We start from the raw sequence: 709 nt of genomic DNA on the forward strand, positions 1-709 counted from the left end.
GAATTAAAGTCGAAAAACAAGAGAGAAATGGCTGGCGCTCCGTTGGTGAGATGGCACGACTTCTGTTGCTGTACCTAGTCTCAGAATAATTCCGAACGAACACAAAGTACCATAATAACAGAAGATAATTACCTTTGTATATAACATGCCCCTTAAAAAGAAGAACAAACCATAGCCAACCGAAGAAAAAGTCATTGAAAGGCCGAAAGTCATTCGTGCGGATCCCGTCGCGTGTGTAGTAGGACGGTGGCTATATATATCCGCCGCACCGTCTTTTGTTTTTCCTTTCTCCCGAGTCCGTCGTCGCGTGAACTTCTATCAACTCTTAGCGTGTAAAATGGTTAGTCCTTTTTGGCGAGTTTTCGAACATTTTGCGTCTTGAAGGTCCACGAAGACCTCCGTGAAGGCGAGGAGAATGGCCGAGACGAAGGAAAAAGTGTCGGAAGAGGATTAAAAGGGGAAAACCGCGTGAAATGTGTCGTCGGTTCCGGTCACGTGGCGAGGGGCGAGGCGGAGGTTATAGGCCTAGATTTTGTTTTATTTTTTTTCATTTTTCTCTCGGTTTTGGAATTCCTCCTGATCGGACGGCCTTCCTCGCCGGGGAAGGTCGGGAGGAAACGCCAACGGTGGTGTAGAATTGGGTAAATTTTCCCTCCAAAGTTACAGGCGAGATACGAAGGTGAAAGCAAATGGATTCTCGACGCAGAGA

The 709-nt window shown here is 47.0% G+C and overlaps 1 protein-coding gene across 1 annotated transcript in view; it reads left to right on the top strand.

Moving 5' to 3' along the window:
• Nucleotides 1-208: 208 nt before the first annotated feature.
• LOC119585865 (60S ribosomal protein L4-A-like) overlaps nt 209-709 on the top strand; it is a 5,129-nt gene continuing 4,628 nt past the window's right edge. The window contains exon 1 of the mRNA XM_037934596.1: nt 209-340. Coding sequence (XP_037790524.1) covers nt 338-340 — 3 coding nt within the window. The 5' untranslated portion in view covers nt 209-337. The remainder of the gene's footprint in view (nt 341-709) is intronic.

This window comes from Penaeus monodon, chromosome 20 (assembly GCF_015228065.2).
Source record: "Penaeus monodon isolate SGIC_2016 chromosome 20, NSTDA_Pmon_1, whole genome shotgun sequence".
NCBI classification, from domain to species: Eukaryota; Metazoa; Arthropoda; class Malacostraca; order Decapoda; family Penaeidae; genus Penaeus; species Penaeus monodon.